Below are 19,524 nucleotides of genomic sequence, written 5' to 3'. Positions count from 1 at the left end.
TAAGGGAGTGTGATGACAGTTATTAGTGTGATATGAAGTTTTTCCACTCAATCAGAGCAATTAATCTTCTTAAAAAAAAAAATTGATAAGTGTCTTCTCAAAAAAATTATGCTAAAAATATCTTCTTAAAAAAAGAATATAGAAACTCTATATAGAAGCTTTACACCACACATATTTCTACTTAATCAATATATGATTTGTCATTTTTACATTTCTATTTTAATGTTTAAATATGTATGTTTAAAAAAAATGGCAAAAATAAAAAATCACATTTTTATTAGGTAAAAGTGTGTGGTGTAAGGCTTCAATATAACATTTCTCAAAAGAATTATAGATAACAAGATACTCTCAACTCCTCAAAATCTCCCAAGTCCCTAATTTATATGACCTTGATATGTGCTATTATCTAAAAACTATTGAAGAGAATGTTATGATGAGAATGTTTGGATCTTATAAAAGTAAATTTACAAAATTATTTTTAAAATCTAAATCACTTTCATTCATTAAAAATCCAACATTACAAAGCTCTTCCAGCATCATAGAGCTATGAATGGAGTCTTCTTCGTTCATCATCATTTAAGATGGCTAGTTTTGCTAACTAATGAACTTCTGTCATGTTTGCCTCTTTGTAAATAAATTGAACCCTCCAATTTGGCATCCCTTTTAATTTCTCTATGGTGTCATCTATTATTTGCCTATACCATGACCAATTCTCTTCTTCACTATAAATGACATATCTATTAATATGACGGCTTGAGTATCTCATCCAAAAACCATTTTTGTGAAGCCTAGTTCTCTACAAAATCCCATTGCCTTCCAAAGTGCACTTGCTTGAATTGTAAGGGGTGTAGCACTTAAGGTGAGCAGCACATACCTTAGGGTACGTTTGGATCATAAATTCATTTCAATTTATCTCAACTCATCATTACAACTTTTTCAAATTTCAACACAAAATATAATAAACAATTCAACTTTTTCAAATCTCAAAATAATAATAATAAAAAAAAATATTCTAACAATATTTTATCATATCAACTCAACTCAACTCAATTCAGTTCAACATTCAAATGCAACCTAAGTTTGAGCATAAAGACGCTGGTATATCACTCATCGAGTCTCTGATTATGACTCCAATACTCATTTTCATTGACTTTATATCAATGGCTACATCCCAATTTGCTTTCGCTACACATTCTTCTAGTTTTCTCCATCTAGCCATGCCTCTCTCATTCACATTTGTATTTTGCTTTCCATGTCGAGGGATCTGAGCCTAATGGAAATCATTTAATTGCTCTCTAGCTCCTTGATTTACCTTTCTTGGATTTCCAAATTGATCTTCAAAGACTAGTACATCATTTTGAGCCATAATAATTTCATTATTAGTTTCCCACACGTATCCAAAAAATCTTCATCCAAGCTCAACCAATTCTGTACAGGACTATTAGCTTTTACCCCCACATTACTATGGAGTTGCTCATCAAGAAGTAAATTCATAAAGTAATGTAATTTATTGTGATACATTAAATTCTAAAAGATTTGAAGGTTTTTACAGTACACACTATCCACTTGACATAATTTGATGAGTGGGGCTATTATGCCGCCCACTCTTACCTCTGGGCAGGTACGCCCAGCATTTTTTTTTTCTTTTTTTTCACATTTTTTTAATACATTTAAATATTTTTAAAAAAATAAAAAAATACACCAATACACTTAAAATCACTTTCTACTAAGTAAAAAAAAAAAAAAAATTTGCCAAGCGGTCAAATTGAGCGGTACAAATGGGAGGGCAAAGTAGTGTTTCTCTAATTTGATTGCAATATTCAAATTTTAAAATTTATCTTTCAAATCAAATTATGACAGGTAGATAGTGTATGGTATAAAGGTTTTCAAATAGAATTATTTATTCTAAAATACTTTTTTTTATAAAGTAGATTGTGAGCTTTCCTATTATAAAATCTCTTAGTAAACCGAACACTTCTCTTTTACGATTCTCTATAGTATAAATAATTAAATCCGATGAGAGGTCAAAATACATTAGTGAAATTATCTTTATCCTTCATTAAAAGCAAGATTTTAGTATAATTAGCATAGTGCACTAAATAATTTTATGATTTATAATATTCCATATGCAAGGCAATAAGGTAATATTCCATATTGGGTCCTCTCTTATTGCACATTAGTGACCTGTTTTAGTATTAGAAAAAAAAATTAATAAAAAATAATATTTGCAGTTTTTGAGTGTGCAGCATCCGTGTACTCATATTGAAAAAAGTGGATACATTTAGGATTACATAAAAAAAAATTATTTTTTTAATAATAATTCCGACTCTTACTTTTTTTTCAAAACAAATACACAAGACTGAACATTCCAAAACTTATCAACCATTACACTAAATAAAATATGTGATATATTTATATTAATGATAAATTAATATTTTAAAAAAGGTACAATATTTTAGAGCGAGATGCTTCCGCCGAATCTTCCTAGCACGATCCAAGCCCAGCATCTCTGGGTCAACTCTAACGTCTATTCATGAAAATAAACGTGAAGTTAACGACAACGGAGCCACTAGGGTAACGAATCATCACACCTAAAATTGGGCAATTCTAATTCAATAATTTTTTTATTTTTTTAAGAAAACAATTTTATGATTTTTTTAAATAGCTTCTTCAACAGCCTTCTCGATTTTAGCTAATAATAAATAAAAAAAAATCACTTGTTTACTGCTCAACTATTTGCACTAACTACTTATTTTTAATACATCATTTGAATATAGAAATGATTTTATCTTATCTCATTTAATTATTACAATTTTATAAATTTTAACACAAAATAAAATAAACAATTCTAATTTTTTAAATCTTAAAATAATAATAATATTAAAAAATAATTCTAATAATATTTTATTCAATTTTTAACTTTTATCTACAAACTAAAACTATCTCATCTTATCTCATCTCATTATTCAAATGAAACCTTAGTCGTATTGTTTAACTGTTCAACGATTATTAATTTTTCTAACAATTATATTTCTTTTCTTAACGATCATATTTTTCAACGTTCTATTTTTAATGTAAATATTTTCTACCAATCATATTTTTTTTACTATCTTCTTAATGGTAAAAATAAGTCTTCTCATATATTATAAATAAAAATAAGTCTTCTCATATATAATTGATTCCACCTCAGCTTGGTTTTCATTTTCCTTCATCGGCCGTGAATCCCTATTTCTTATAAAAAGAAATTATGCTAAAACAATTGGTTTATCTTCTTTTTCAAAAGATATTAATTGCACTTAAAATACTCACTTATAGAGTAGCTTCTGATGTGAGAATTGAAAAAACAAGCACCGCAATTGAGCTTTGAACGTTTTTATCGTTAGTACCAATGTTTTGAATACCGTATCGAATGGCGTATTGATCAAGATATTGAAACCAAATATTTCAATATCGATACCGTTTCGTGTACCGTTTCGAGATAGTCGATATATGAATAAATTATATATATAAATATATATAACAATTATATTCTAAAATAATAGTTTATATATGAATAAATTATATATAAATACATACATATATATAAATTATAAATAGTCTAATCTAAATTGGGAGTTAAAAAATGAACTTGTAGTTTGAAAAAATAGAAAAAAAAATGAAGGCCAAAATATCAGCCGGTACAGGCTGAAATTTAGGCCGAAATGGCCGGTACCGGTCGGTACGGCCCGTATTTAAGCCGGTACGAAATACAAGTAGTATTTGTACCAGCCCAGTAACTGGTACGATAAATATCAGTTGTACCGGCCGGTACGAAACGATTTTTAAAACTTTGGTTAGTACTGGTAGAATAGAGTGCTAGACATTGCTTTTTATTGAAAGTTGGCATTGAAAGTTGGCGAGAGACGTGATTTTTCGTGAAAGTCAAAATCATTGATTGCATATATTGAAAATGAAAAAATTATTTAGGTATATAGAAAGTTATGTATTTCGATTATGTTGATGTGCCAACTATTATTTTAAAAGCAGTAGCTTTATGATTTTAAATGATGTGTTTTTTTTTATAAATCTTGATCTCATAATGATATCAAAATTATTATTGTGTTGAGATTTGAAAAAATTAATTTAGGATTTGAAAAAATTGACTGCTTAACTATTTGCACTAACTACCCATTTTTAATGTTTCGTTTGAATACAAAAATGGTGTTATCTAATCTCATTTAATCATTATAATTTTATAAATTTCAGAAGAAAATAGAATAAATAATTCAATTTTTTTAAAATTTTAAAACAATAATAATATTAAAAATTAATATTTTAATAATATTTTTTTTCAACTTTCAACTTTTATCTAAATATTAAAATCATTTATTCTCATCTCATCTCACTATCAAAATGGGACTTAGTCGTATTTTTTATCTGAACGATAATCATTAATTTCTCTAACGATTATATTTCTTTTCTTATCTATCAACGTTCTTTTTTTAATGCTAATATTTTCTATTCAATCACTTTTTTTTTTTTTTTACTATCTTCTTAATGGTAATATCTTCCGAGCCTTCATATTTACTTATTATAAATAAAAATAAGTCTTCTCGTATATAATTGATTCCACCTCAGCTTGGTTTTCATTTTCCTTCCTCGGCCGTGAATCTCTATTTCTTATAAAAAGAAATTATGCTAAAACAATTGGTTTATCTTCTTTTTCAAAAGATATTAATTACACTTTAAATACTCACTTATAGAGTAGCTTCTGATGTGAGAATTGAAAAAACAAGCACCGCAATTGAGCTTTGAACGTTTTTATCGTTAGTATTAATGTTTTGAATACCGTACCGGATGGCGTACCGGTCAAGACACTAGAACGAATATTTCGATACCGATATTGTTTCGTGTACCGTTTCGGGATTGTCGATATATGAATAAATTATATATATAAATATATATAACAATTATATTCTAAAATAATAGTTTATATATGAATAAATTATATATAAATACATATATATATAAATTATAAATAGTCTAGTCTAAATTGGGAGTTAAAAAATGAACTTGTAGTTTGAAAAAATGAAAAAAAAATGAAGGCCGAAATATCGGCCGGTACGGCCGGTATTTAAGCCTGTACGAAATACAGGTAGTATCTGTACCGGCCCAGTAGCCGGTACGGCAAATATAGGCCGTAGCGGCCGGTACGAAACGATTTTTAAAACTTTGGTTAGTACTGGTAGAATAGAGTGTTAGAAATTGCTTTTTATTGAAAGTTGGCATTGAAAGTTGGCGAGAGACGTGGTTTTTCGTGAAAGTCAAAATCATTGATTGCATATATTGAAAATGAAAAAATTATTTAGGTATATAGAAAGTTATGTATTTCGATTATGTTGATGTGCCAACTATTATTTTAAAAGCAGTAGCTTCATGATTTTAAATGATGTGTTTTTTTTTTTTATAAATCTTGATCTCATAATGATATCAAAATTATTATTGTGTTGAGATTTGAAAAAATTAATTTAGGATTTGAAAAAATTGACTGTTTAACTATTTGCACTAACTACCCATTTTTAATGTTTCGTTTGAATACAAAAATGGTTTTATCCAATCTTATTTAATCATTATAATTTATAAATTTCAGAAGAAAATAGAATAAATAATTCAATTTTTTTAAAATTTTAAAACAATAATAATATTAAAAATTAATATTTTAATAATATTTTTTTCAACTTTTAACTTTTATCTAAAGACTAAAATCATTTCTTCTCATCTCATCTCACTATCAAAACGGGATCTAGTCGTATTTTTTATCTGTACGATAATCATTAATTTCTCTAACGATTATATTTCTTTTCTTATTGATCAACGTTCTTTTTTTAATGCTAATATTTTCTATTCAATCACTTTTTTTTTTTACTATCTTCTTGATGGTAATATCTTCCGAGCCTTCATATTTACTTATTATAAATAAAAATAAGTATTCTCGTATATAATTGATTCCACCTCAGCTTGGTTTTCATTTTCCTTCATCGGCCGTGAATCCCTATTTCTTATAAAAAGAAATTATGCTAAAACAATTGGTTTATCTTCTTTTTCAAAAGATATTAATTGCACTTTAAATACTCACTTATAGAGTAGCTTCTGATGTGAGAATTGAAAAAACAAGCACCGCAATTGAGCTTTGAACGTTTTCATCGTTAGTACTAGTAGAATAGAGTGCTAGACATTGCTTTTTATTGAAAGTTAGCATTGAAAGTTGGCGAGAGACGTGGTTTTTCGCGAAAGTTAAGGGAATCATTGATTGCATACGTTGAAATTAAAAATTTATTTAGCTATATAGAAAGTTATATATTCCGATTGATGTGCTGAAGAGTGGAGGGTGTGCCCTCCCAAGTAATTACACAATGCACCAAGTTCCAACTATACGATGGGATGTTAATTTGCCATTGGTCAACCTTTGTAAAAATGATCTTAGCCTAACAAGAAAATAGATGAAAACATTTTACCTGTATCCCAAGGACATCTTCATTTGGTTATCAAACTCATGTCAACTCATTTCAATTCATTATTACAATTTTTTTAAATTTCAATACAAAATATAATAAACAATTCAACTTTTTCAAATCTCAAAATAATAATAATATTAAAAAATAATATTCTAACAATATTTTATCATCTTAACTCAACTCAATTCAATATTCAAACGCAGCCTTAATGAGAACAAATATCTCTAAAAACTTGTGCATCTATTGAATTGGGGTTTTGAGTATCCTCCCTCCTTGTTTTGTAATCAAGGCTAAATTAAAACTCTCCAAATATATGAATCCCAGTCCTCATCTTGTTTTTTGCATTTTCATCTTATCTCAACTCCTCTGTTGTATTCTCTTATCTCTTTCTTTGTTTCTCCACTATAATTTGGAAAGTATAGAGTTAAGTTTCTTGCATATGCTCCTCGAAAGCTTAAATACATTCACAGTATAAGTAAGAATTGCTTGTAATATTGTTTTAATAAGGATCTCTTTCTCAGCTTAAGTTGAGAAATTGTTCTCCTAGTTACTTATGTTCTGTCATACTCCCTTTTATACACTAAAGTATTGTATACAATGGAGTGCTTCTAGCACAAGCTGCAATTGTGCATGGGCTTCACGTCTTGAAAATGTGAAACATTTAAATACATTACGAAGGCATGGCTAATACATGATCATTGAAAATCTGAAGGAGATTGAAATGTTGGCCATGTTATTGACTTCAAAAATATGAAAAAATTGATTAAACCTCCCATGTATCCGTGATTCATGAGTGGACCCTTGAATTCATGGATCTCATTCAACATCATCAGCGCTTGAGACATAGAGAAACTCATTTCCAACTTCAATCATATGGACTTGTATTTTTAATTTCAATGAATAATGGTTTCTATATCCCTATTCATTGTCAATCCGATCAACTTATTAGAACTTTGACGAAGTTAACCTAAGCATGGTGTTACGGGTTGGGAATTATGGAAGATGGACGAGATCATAGATCGAGGCCAACATGAATAAGGACTGAAGTCTGCATGAACAAGGGCTGAAGTCTTCGAACAAGCATAGAAAAAAGATCAAGGCGCAATGTTTTGTTTAAGTGTTGGTTGTTTTGAACATAACTGTTTGTAATTGTGTCGTTTAGTTGTAAGTGAGAATAAATAGAACGGTGCCGTTTCATGCCTGTCGTTTAAGTCATCAAATGGTTGAACTTGTTATAAGTCTGTGCAGTTTTTCATAACTGATTCATGTAACTGATTCATTCTTCTATAAGAAATAGCCGTGAGTTGGAAAGGAGGCCAACTTCAGTATTTAGTGTCCATAAATTCTCTCTCTCTCTCTATCTCTTTCTCTCTTCACTTCTTGGAGAGTTCTTGGAGGGTGATGTCCTCGAACTACATCAATTCTTTACAATCATGAAGGGGTCCATTACAATTGGTATCAGTTGTCAGTGATGGCGGAAGGAACGAGATCATATGCACAGATCCTTGATTCTGTGAATCATTTGCGACAACAGCAAGAACTGCAACAGAAGCAGATCGAGGATGCTATTGCGATCCTGGCTCAGCAGCAAGAAACAACAAGGTTGGAAAGGGAGACTCAGGATAGAAAGTTTGTTGAATTGCTGCAGCATATTTTGAAGCCTTCTTGCAATCCTCAGTTGGAAGATAATGCGCAGAATGCAAGAAATGGGCAAGGTTTTCATTAATTGAGAGATGGCGAAACAGACGATGGTACGATAGAATTTATTGCAAAAACATGGGTGACAGATCTAATATGAGGCCAATCAAGCTGGATTTTTCAAGATTTGGTGGAAAAGATCCTACAACTTGGATTTATCGAGCAAATCAGTATTTTCTGTATCATCAAGTGCCTCCTGGTCAGAGGATTTTTTTGGCTTCATTCCACATGGACGATGATGCCTTGTTGTGGTTCTAGGATGCAAGTGAGTTTGGAATCTTTCATTCTTGGAAAGAATTCATTCAGGCAGTGCAAGTTCGATTTGGTTCATCTGCTTATGATGATCCTATGGAGGCATTGGCACGCTTAAAATAGATTCATTCTATTACTGCTTATAAGACTGATTTTGAATTGCTTTCCAATCTTATTAAAGGCATTTCTGAAAAAAGTAAATTAAGTTATTTTTTAAGTGGCTTAAAAGATGAGGTTAGATTGCCAATAAGGATGTTGAATCCCTCTTCCTTAAATGATGCATTTGGATTAGCAAAAATCCAAGAGCAATATGTTTGGAGTACAAAGAGGTCATGGAAAGGTGATTCTAGTGATTCTCAACAGTCGAACATGGGGGCTTCTGTTTTGGGAAACTCTAAGGTGCCTACTGTTAAGTTGCCTTACCAAAAAATAGATGAGTCTCATATGCAAGAGAGAAGAAAGAAAGGTTTATGTTATTTTTGTGATGAGAAATGACAATCAGGCCATAAGTGCAGTAGGCCAAGAGTTTATGTGTTAGATGGAATGGATATGGGTGAAAGTAGTGTCAATACAAATGAGAAAGAATTAATTGTGGAAGAGATACATAAGGAACCTGAATCTGCAGACATAGCTTCCATTTCCTTGCAAGCTATGGTTGGATCTCTGAGTACTAAAACTATGTGAGTGGTGGGGCATATTAATAAAAAGAAGGCAGTGATATTAATTGACTTTGACAGCATCCACAATTTTGTGGATACTGCACTAATGAGCAAATGTAGGTTGGAGGTACTGTAAGGGCAAGCTATGCAGGTCAGGGTGGCTAATGGTGAGATTTTGAATAGTAGTGGTAAAGCTACTGGGGTTGGCATTTAAATACAAGGCACCAGATTTGTTACTGATTTTTTTTCATTGACTCTTGGGGGGTGTGATGTAGTCTTGGGAGTTAGTTGGCTCTCATCACTTACTAACTCCCAACATTAGGGCCAATACTTTGAGATTTCACAGATCTAAAAATGCAGTTTGATTATCATGGAAGGAAGATTTATCTTAAAGGGCTCACATCCTCTGCTGCTAGCTTAGTAGATGATAAAGAAATTTCTATGATTTCTAAAGTGGGCTCCAAGGGGGTGTGGTTGCAGCTTATAGCTGTGGAAGTCATGAAGAATAAAAATGATTATTGCCCACAAATATAGCAGTTGTTGCAGAGGTTTGGAAAGGTTTTTGATGAACCTACTACTTTACCTCCTCATAGAGCTCGAGATCACCATATTAATCTTAAGAAGGATTATGTACCTGTGAGTGTCAGACCAAACAGGTACCCTTACTTTCAAAAAATAGAAATAGAGAATATTGTGTCTGAGTTACTCAAGTTTGGTGTGATTGACCCAATTAATCTCCATTTTCATCTCATGTATTATTAGTGAGGAAATCTGATGGGTTTTGAAGAATATGCAATTATAGGGTGCTTAATGAGGCTACTGTTAAATATAAGTATCTAATACCAGTTGTTGATGAGTTATTGGATGAGCTCTTTGGCTCAACAGTTTTTTCTAAATTAGATTTGAGATATGATTATCACCAGATTAGAATGAGGGATAAGGATGTACCAAAAACTGCATTTAGGACTCATGAGGGAGATTATGAGTTCCTTGTCATGTCATTTGGTCTTACAAATGCTCCTTCAACATTTCAAGCATTGATGAATGAGGTTTTTAAGTCTTTTCTTAGGCAATTTGTCATAGTGTTTTTTTATGACATTTGTGTCTATAGTAAGGACATGGCATCTCATCTAATTCATTTGGCTACTATTTTGAAGACACTGGAGGCTAATCAATTGTTTGCAAAGAGATCAAAATGTCACTTTGCTTGTTTAGAAATTGAGTACCTTGGCCATTTAATCTCTAAAGGTGGTGTAAGAGCTGATCCAAGGAAGTTGTATTCAATGGTGTCCTGGCCAATTCCAAAAACTCTTAAAGCATTAAGGGTTTTTTGGGATTAACAGGATATTACAGAAAGTTTATTAGTGGATATGGCCAAATAGCAGCACCTTTAACTCTTTTGTAAGAAAAAAAAGCTTTTAAATGGTCTAAGGCAGCAACTAATGCCTTTGAAGAATTGAAGAAGGCAGTCACGAGTCCTCCTGTTTTATACTTACCTGACTTTAATAAGCAGTTCGTAGTAGAATGTGATGCATGTGAAGTGGGAGTAGGATCTATCTTGATGCAAGATCAAAGGCCATTGGCTTTTCTAAGTCAAGGTCTCAAGGGTAAGAGTTTGATGCTTTCCACATATGAGAATGAGCTGTTGGCACTTGTTATTACTGTAAAAAAAAAATGGAGGCCTTATTTGTTAGGGGCTCCTTTTGTTGTTAGAACTAATCACCATAGTTTAAAGTACTTCCTAGAACAGAAGGTGGGAACAGATGCTCAACAAAGGTGGATTTCTAAGTTGTTAGGCTAGGAATTCACAATTGAGTACAAGAAGGGAGTTTAAAACAAAGCAGCAGATGCTTTGTCAAGGAAGGAAGGCTCAGATGACACAACATCAATGACTGCTATTTCATTTCCTACTCCAATCTAGTTGGAGGAATTGAAGCAAGCTTATGCTTCAAATCATAAGGCACAAGAATAGTTGACAACATTACAAGGAGGTTCTCCTCCTTCCTCTTCTACATTTTCTATCAAGCATGGGTTGTTATTTAGAAATGACAGAATTTATATACCTGATAACCCTGAGTTGAAATTGAAAATTTTACATTTTGTCCATGCTAGTCCATCTGCTGGACACTCTGGTTTCCATAAGTCATTGCATCGAGTTAGGCAAGACTTTTATTGGCATGACCTTAAACGTGAAGTGAAACAGTATATAAGGGAGTGTGATTTGTGCCAAAGGAATAAGGTGGAACATGTCTACCATGTTGGTCTTTTACAACCTCTTCCAATACTTGCAAATACATGGACAGATTTGTCCATGGATTTCATTGAGGGCTTGCCTATCTTTAGAGGGTTTTCTGTCATCATCGTTGTTGTTGACAGATTATCTAAATATGCACACTTTATGGCCTTAAAGCACCCATTTACAACATCTAAAGTGGCAACATTATTTTTTGACAATGTGTTTAAGTTACATGGCATGCCTCAGAATATTGTTTCTAATAGAGGAGCAACTTTTACTAGTTCCTTTTGGAAGGAACTCTTTAAACTCCAAGAAGTGACACTTAACTCGTTTGTGTACCATCCTCAGAGTGATGGTCAAATTGAGGCAGTCAATAAGTGCATTGAGCGTTTTTTGAGGAGTTTTTCTGGGGATAGGCCTAGGTTATAGTTTGATTGGTTGACCCTGGCTAAATGGTGGTATAATTCCACTCCTCACACTTCAACTAAGTTGACTCCCTTTGAGGTGGTGTATGGTAGGCCCCCAACAAAGTTGCAGTCTTATATACCTGGTTTAACTACTAACCAAACAGTTGATGAGATCTTGAAGACTCGAGATCAGATTCTTTCTACTCTTAAGAGTAACTTGGCTACTACTCAAGAGAGGATGAAGTTTCAAGCTGACAAGAAAAGAACTGAAAGGGAGTTTGCTATAGGGGATGGGTTTATTTGAGATTGCAGCCTTATAGGCAACAATCTTTGGTGGCTAGAAGAAATTTCAAGCTTTCTCCTCATTTCTTTGGACATTTTCAAATTGTTCAAAGAGTGAGACATGTTGCTTGTAAGCTGAAATTACATCAACCAGCTTTATGCACCCATTTTTTTCATATTTCTTGCCTTAAGAAAAAATTGGGTCAACATCACTCTCCACTGTCTTCTTTACCTCTAGTGGATTTGCAAGGTGCATTGACTTCTGAGCGTGAGGCTATTTTGCAACGTAGAATGAGGTAGGTTCATAACAGGGCAGTAGTTGATGTGTTGGTTCAATGGAAGGGGGCTAGTGTTGATGATGCAGCGCGGGAGCCATATGGGTCATTGCGTGATAGATTTCTTCACCTTGTGGGCAAGGTGTTTTGATGAGAGAGAGTATGTTATGGTTGGGAATTATGGAAGATGGACAAGATCATAGATTAAGGCCAGCATGAATAAGGATTGAAGTTTGCATCAACAAGGGCTGAAGTCTTCGCATAAGCATAGAAGAAAGATCAAGACGCAGCGTTTTGTTTAAGTGTTGGTTGTTTTGAACATAACTGTTTGTAATTGTATCGTTTAGTTGCAAGTGAGAATAAATAGAACAGTGTCGTTTCATGGCTGTTGTTTAAGTCATCGAATGGCTGAACTTGTTATAAGTCTATGTAGTTTTCATAACTGATTCATGTAACTGATTCATTCTTCTATAAGAAGTAGCCGTGAGTTAGGAAGGAGGCCAACTTCGGTATTCAATGTCCATATCTCGAACTACATTAGTTCTTTACAATAGTGAAGGGGTCCATTACACACGGGCAATGTCAAATGATTCATGCACATGGAATGATAATTGATAAGGTTGCCTTAGACTAAATGTTAGAATAAAAAAATGTGATAATCTCTTCCCATAATCAAAGCATATGTTCAATAAAATTGAGAGTTCATACATTCAATAGCTTGTGATGGATTTTCCATGAAGTTTTAGGGTTCTTGCAAAAGAGAGGAAAAATTTTCTAATATGGAGAAAACTATTTTCTACCCATTTTCTTATATTTTCCTTCTTATCCTAAGAGAGATGAGAGAAAGAGCAAGAAGACAATAGAACTCAATGGGCTAGTTCTATTTTTAAGTGGGATGAGAGTAGGGGCCTCCATATGTGTCTATTAAAATACCTCATCCCATTATGGGCCCAATGACTAAATGTTAATATTAGTTCATTATTTGTAAATAAATACAACAATCTTCCACTTGAAAATCATTACATTTAATCACAACATAAATACAAATAAACATCCTAAAACTGAAAGCCTTGTTCAAAATGTGTCTTCAAGTACAAGCTAGTGAACGATATACCGACAAAGCATACAACACATGACTAATGATTGCAATCACGTAACTCAGGACGATGAGATTCAAGCTCAATATGGAAATAATCAAAAGAGTGACAAACACATGTTTCCATAAGAAGTCCTAGAGACAAATCTGAATGTCTTTAAAACAATAGGCCTTGACCAAAATGCAGTTGCAGCACCTAGTCTGGTGACTATACCGATATGATATATGACACCAAACTTATACTCACAACCACCTAACTCAGGCATAGACTAAACAGATTGTCTCTTTTAGGTAATATGTTTTGTTCATGATGTGCGTGACTCAAGCACGAGACTAGTCGAAATGTCTCAATATATAACGTACGCCTTGTCCAGAATGCGCGTGACTCATGCACGAGACTAATCAAAATGTCAATACACAAATTTTGCCTTGTCCAATATGCGCGTGACCCAAATACAAGACTAATCAACATGTCTTAATACATAAAGTACGCCCTGTTCAAAATGAGCGTGACTCAAGTATGAGATCAAATATAATGTCTCATTACATAAACAATCGCTTTGTCCAAAATGCACGTGACCCAGACATTCATTGACATTGCTATATTTAAAACAGAATATGAGCATAAACAATATAATCAAACAATCAATAATTACATAATTCCCACTAACTAAATACAACAGAAGAATTTAACAATCCCAAATGAGTCACATGCTCCTGAAACAGTTTTGAAACTAAACCTTTAGTTAGTGGGTCAACTAACATATGCTCTGTGAAAATATGCTCAACACAAATATAAGACTCGGCTATTTTCTCTCTAACAAACAAATACTTAATATCAATATGCTTGGAGCGAGAAAAGCTCTTAGTGTTTCGAGAGAAATCGATTGTTGTATAGTTATCACAAAATATCTTCAATGGCCCCAAAATAGTACTCACAACACTTAGCCTCAAGATAAAGTTTCGCAACTATATAGCCTGACAAGTAGCCTCATAACAAGTTACATACTGTGCCTCCATTGTAGAGGAAGTTGTAAGTGTCTGTTTGACACTTTTCCAAGAAACAGCTCCTCCTGTCATCATAAAAGCATAACCAGAAGTAGATATCCTGTCATCTAAACAACCCGCAAAATCTGCATCAGAATATCCAACTACATCAAGAATGTCAGACCACCAATATGTAAGTACTAGATCTTTGGTGCGTTGCATATACGTAAGTACTTTCTTTGCAGCTTTCTGGTGAGTCAAACCAGGATCACTCAAGTACACCAACAACATAAGCAATATCAGGTCGTGTACATACTTGAGCATACAACAAACTACTCACAACTGATAAATGGGGAACCGTTTGCATTTGAGTCCTCTCACTATCATCCTAAGGGCATTGAGATTTAGAAAATTTATGACCTTTAACAATAGGTGTTTTTCATGAGAACAAAAATGCATATTAAACCTACTTAAAACTCAATCAATGCAGGTTTTCTGAGACAATCCAAGAACACATCTAGATCTCTCACGAAAAATCTGGATGCCTAAAACATAAAAGACCTCACCAAGGTCATTCATATCAAAATGAGATGACAACATACGTTTTGTCTCAAACAGAAGCTCAAGAGCCGAGTAATATATCATCAACATAAAGAACAAGAAAGATATACTTACTCCCACTGACCCTCAAATATATGCATTGAACAACAAGATTCTCCTTGAAACCGCAAGAGGTAACAATCTCATCAAAATTTAAGTATCATTGTTTCAATGCTTGCTTAAGCCCATAAATGGACATGTTAAGCTTACACACCATGTGTTCCTTTCCTTCCACTTGGAAACCATCTGGTTGCATCATGTACACATCCTCAAATAGATGTCTATTAAGAAAAGATGTCTTGACATCCATTTGATGCAGCTCGAGATCAAATGAACCACCAAAGCCATAATAATCCGAAAAGAACCATTGGTAGAAATAGGTGATAAACTGTCCTTATAATCAATGTATTCTCTTTGGTTAAAGCCCTTTGCAACAAGCCTAGTTTTATACATTTCTACCTAACTTTCAAAATTATACTTGGTCTTAAAAACCCATTTGCAACCAATTGGCCTATAACCACATGGCAGTTAAACTAAGTCTCATACACCGTTTTGACATATTGATGCCATCTCATCATGCATACCATCTATGCAACATGAAAATTGAGAACTATCAATAGATTTCTTAAAAGAGGCTGGATCAAGAGACATACCAGTATTAAACTCATGATCTTACAGATAGACAATATAATCATCTGAAATTGCTGGTCTATGAATTCTCTGTGATCTCCTCAAAATAATATCATCAGTCACCACATAAACATCAACTATAATGTCAACGACAGGATCTTGAACAATAGTACTAGTTCCCTCTATCAATGGTGGTGCAGCCACTAATAGAGGAGTGACCTGAACAAGTATAACAACACGCTCTTCTCTAAATACAACTTCACGTGATGCGGAACTCCCACTGTCACTAACATTCTCAAAAAAAAATGATTAGATTCAATAACTCTAGTAATATTTGAAGGGCAATAAAATCTAAAGCCTCTTGATTTCACACAATAGCCAACAAAATAATCAGTAACGGTCTTAGGATCAAGTTTCTTCTGTTGAGGATTATAAGGCCTTATTTCCGCTTTACAGACCCAAACACGGAAATGATGCAAACTAGACCTCTTACCTGACCATAACTTATAAGGAGTTTTTGGAACCGACTTACTTAGCACTTGATTCAAAATATATGTAGCAGTTTTCAAAGTCTCACCTCACAAAAATTCAGGCAAAGTGGAATGATTAAGCATACACTGCACCATATCCATAAGAGTACAATTTCTTCTTTCTGCAATATCATTCTATTCTGGAGTTCCAGGCATTGTGTACTGAGCCTCGATATCACATGTCTCAAGAAATCTAGCAAAATGTCTAGGATTTCTACCAGTTTCATCATATCTTTCATAAAACTCACCTCTATCTGATCTTACCATTTTGATTTTCTTATTTTTCTAGAGTTCCACAGCAATCTTGAAAGCCTTAAAAGCTTCCAATGAGTCTGATTTTTTTCGAGTGAGCTCAATATAACCATAGCAAGAATAATCATCAATAAAGGTAATGAAGTATCTCAATTTCACAAAGCGGTAGGTGAAATGGGACCACAAATATCAGTATGGATTAAATCTAGAATATCTAGACTTCTGCTAATCTTTTGCTTTCTGGTCTTCACTGGAAGCTTCCATTTGATACAGGCAACACAAGTTTCAAAATCAGAAAAATTCAAATAAACTAGAATGCCATCTTTAATCAACTTCTCCATTCTTTCTCTAGAAATATGACCCAATCTTTTGTGCTACAACATGGAAAAGTTTTCATTGGATCCAGTACGTTTAGAACCAGTTACTGTATTCACAACAAAGACACTAGAAGAAGTAGGATCTAAAACAGGAAGTAAGTCAATTTTATACAAACAATCATATAAAGTAGCAGTACCAACTACAACTGAGTCATAAAAGATTGTAGCATTTCCATTTCTAAAATGAAAAACATATCCACATTTGTCCAAAATAGAAACAAAGATATAATTTCTTCTGATGGAAGGTATAAAAAGTATTAGACAAGTTCAAAACATGCTTAGAAGCCAAAAGAAGTCTGACTGTACCAATATGTTCAACTTTAACCTTCACCCTATTGCTCATATTTACTTATAATTCTATATCAATTTGATCTTCTGTGGTTCCTTAATTTCGGCAAAGAATTTATAGTATGAATGATTGTACTAGTATTTAGCCACCAAGTATCAAAGGACACATCGACTAGATTAGACTCAAAGCATACTAGTAGCGAGCATGTACATTTCTTGTCTAACCAAACTTTAAATTTCCTACAATCAACCTTTTTGTGCCCAACCAAATGACAGAAGTTGCATATTCCCTTAAAACCTTCATTCTTAGGCCCATTTGGAACACTTACACTAGCTTGCTGAGGAGGTCTCCCAGATTTCTTCATCTTGCGGGAGTTGCTACTATTACCCTTGAAGAACTTCTTCTTCTTCTCTTTATCAACAGTTACCATGAAAACAGTATGAGATTTGGCCTTTTTTATCATCTCCTCTTCTTGAGTTACAATAACAGTCATTTCATTCAAGTTTCATTCATCTTTCTAAGTATTGCAAGTGGTCTTGAGTGCATCAAACTGAGGTGGCAAAGATTCAAGTACTTGTCATACAAGAAAGCTATCTACTAACTCAACTTTCATTTTTTTTAAGCTTGTTAAATAAATGAGTGAGTTTCATGATGTGCTCTTGGACTCCACTAACCCCATCATAGGTTGTGGTAGTGAGAAGTTTCATTAGAGTTCCATTTTCTGCCTTATCAAACTTAGTAAACTTCTTCCCAATGGCATCAAGATATTCTTTAGCACTATATGTATCACTATGCTTTGCCTGATTGACTTGTCAATAATATATTTCATAATCATGAAACAAGTCCTATTAGAATGCACCCACTGCTCATAATGAGTCTTTTCATTTGCAGAACTTTCACTAGTGGGCTCAACAGGCGCATCGACCCTCAAGACAAAATCCAAATTCATGATAGTCAAATTGTGAGAGACTCATACCAATCTTCATAATTGGTTCCTGTTACATTCTTGATGGCAGACAAAGAGAGACAGAGCTGCATTGCCATAAATTGAGGAGAATATAACAAAATTTATTATGCATTTGGAATTAGAAACAGACAATATTATATCCATGCTAGAGTCTATTTCAAAATAGACTCCTATGCACTATACTAGATCCCAAGATACATAGAAGGCTCTTATGCATGAAAAAACAAAATGATTAAATACAAGGACTTAAAATGACCTGCTACAGAGAGGATAGGACTAGGCCACCATGTGCCAAGCACTTAACTCTTATCTTTATCGTCCTAAGCATCTAACCAAATAATAGTTTGCCGACGGGGTAAATTCACTATCCGTATGGATCTTAGTATAATGTTATTAAGCGAAAGCATGATCAATATGACAACTCCGATAATTTATCATGAGTAGTCTCATGAGAGGTGGATACATAGCCACTCTAAACTATCGGTATTACAACAAAATGACATAACCCACATGAAAAAAATATCTATTTATCTCAAAGGAATTATTCATTTCTTTTCTCCATTAACAAATATGGAGCAATATCACAAAATTCATAAACACATAAAAGGAGAAATTTTGCAATACAAGATTGTATCAAAACAACCAATCATTAATCAAGACCATAAACTTTGGTCAATGCTCAAAGTTTAAGCAATTACCCAATCAGATAACAAATGGTTAAATGGGTATAAATTGTTGAAAGTCAACTCAAACCAAAAGTTTGACTTGTAAAAAAAAAAAAAAAAAACAGTTTGTTAAAAAAAATATCCAATGAAAAAATGCCTCATGTGAAGTGGAATAAAGATAAAATCGCCTCATGTGAAATAGAATAAAGACAAAATCACCTCATGTGAAATAGAAAGCAGTGATTTACAAAATGTCTTGAAGAAATCTCCACCCAAATGCCAACAAAGATGCAAATCGAAAAAAAAAAAAAAAAAAGGAAGCTTTTCGATAATGGAGACAAGCAGGGACTATTGAAAATTCACGTCTTTATCCTCGAAACAGTAAATCACAAATCGCAACAGCGAACAAAAAAGAAATAAAAGAACACAGCCATGAAAATTAAGAGGGCAACTCTGATACCAATTGTTAGAATCACAAGATGTGGTAATCTCTTCTCATAATCAAAGTATGTATTCAATAAAATTGAGAGTTCATACCTCCAATAACTTGTGATGTATTTTCCATGGAGTTTTAGGGTTCCTACAAAAGAGAGAAAAAGTTTCATGCTATGGAGAAAACTACTTTCTACCCCTCTTCTTCTATTTTCTTTCTTATCCTAAGAAAGAGGAGAGAAATAGCAATAAGGCAATAGAACTCAATGGGCTAGTTCTATTTTTAAGTGGGGTGAGAGTAGGGCCTCAATATGTGTCTATTAAAATGGTTCATCTCATTATGGGTCCAATGACTAAATGTTAATGCTAGGTCACTATTTACAAATAAATACAACA

At 33.1% G+C, this 19,524-nt stretch overlaps 1 protein-coding gene across 1 annotated transcript; it reads right to left on the bottom strand.

Annotated features, from left to right (window-relative positions):
• Nucleotides 1-14,368: 14,368 nt before the first annotated feature.
• On the bottom strand, nt 14,369-14,677 carry LOC121239220 (secreted RxLR effector protein 161-like). The gene has a single exon (XM_041136436.1). It carries the CDS (start codon nt 14,675-14,677, stop codon nt 14,369-14,371), a length of 309 nt encoding a protein of 102 aa, XP_040992370.1.
• Between the last annotated feature and the right edge of the window lie 4,847 nt (nt 14,678-19,524).

Source organism: Juglans microcarpa x Juglans regia, chromosome 1D (genome assembly GCF_004785595.1).
Source record: "Juglans microcarpa x Juglans regia isolate MS1-56 chromosome 1D, Jm3101_v1.0, whole genome shotgun sequence".
Taxonomy (NCBI): domain Eukaryota; kingdom Viridiplantae; phylum Streptophyta; class Magnoliopsida; order Fagales; family Juglandaceae; genus Juglans; species Juglans microcarpa x Juglans regia.
This window is presented reverse-complemented; position numbering and strand designations above follow the sequence as displayed.